The following is an 892-nucleotide window of genomic DNA, read 5'->3' on the forward strand; positions in this document are numbered from 1 at the left end:
AGCGCTTGGCAGCCACAAGCCAGTTATCCCTGTGGTAACTTTTCTGGTACCTCTATATGCACTATTTCTAATATTCTATCCATATTATCTCTATTATTAATTTTTACTTCTTCATCACCAGTAATTAAACTTTTCAGTAATTCTTCAGTTGCTTCTCTCTCCAATTCAAGAATTTTTTTGAAAAGGGTTTTCCTAGTCTCAGGTGATTCTAAAGAAAATTCTATAGTACGTTCAGTCATTCTGTTTATTATATTAAACATTTCAGAAAGAGGTATATTTATTCCTTCAAAATGAAATCTACTGTTAATTTTTTCAAGCATAGCTTCCATATTACCTGTAGCTTGTTCTATGCTATAATTTTCATTATACACTTTATTAAATAATTCTAGAGATAAAAGATACTCTGCATATGGGAATTTATCTATGAAAATATCTTTTTCTATAAATGTGTTATCGTCTGTAGTTTTACTATAAAATTCACGTACATATGGAATACTTTCTGCAAGATTTCTTTTTGATATTAATTTCATTTCATGATAATCTATTTGTAATATATGTTTTAATGATTTTGGTGATAAACGAAAGTCAGGAATAAATACTAAAAAGTAAGGAACCAATAATATGATATAAAAATTAAAAGCTTTTAAGATATTCATTTTTATAAAAAAAAAAATTAACTTATGTTATACTACTCAATAATATACATGTAAAAATTAATAAAAACATAAGCATATAATATTAAAATGTTTTCATTGCATATAAAGTAAAATGATTATAAATTAATAAATTATAATTGCTTTTGTCAAAATATTCCATTAAAATTTTTTTACTTCTTTTAATATATCAATTTATTACTTATACAACCTTACAAAATTTTTTTTCTAATTTATAA

At 23.3% G+C, this 892-nt stretch overlaps 1 protein-coding gene across 1 annotated transcript; it reads right to left on the bottom strand.

Moving 5' to 3' along the window:
* Nucleotides 1–23: 23 nt before the first annotated feature.
* On the bottom strand, nucleotides 24–656 carry PGAL8A_00377800 (hypothetical protein; the record flags this gene model as incomplete). Its single annotated transcript, XM_028674692.1, has 1 exon — nucleotides 24–656. One exon carries the CDS (start codon nucleotides 654–656, stop codon nucleotides 24–26), a length of 633 nt encoding a protein of 210 aa, XP_028531019.1.
* Between the last annotated feature and the right edge of the window lie 236 nt (nucleotides 657–892).

This window comes from Plasmodium gallinaceum (genome assembly GCF_900005855.1).
Source record: "Plasmodium gallinaceum strain 8A genome assembly, contig: PGAL8A_v1_106, whole genome shotgun sequence".
Taxonomy (NCBI): Eukaryota; Apicomplexa; class Aconoidasida; order Haemosporida; family Plasmodiidae; genus Plasmodium; species Plasmodium gallinaceum.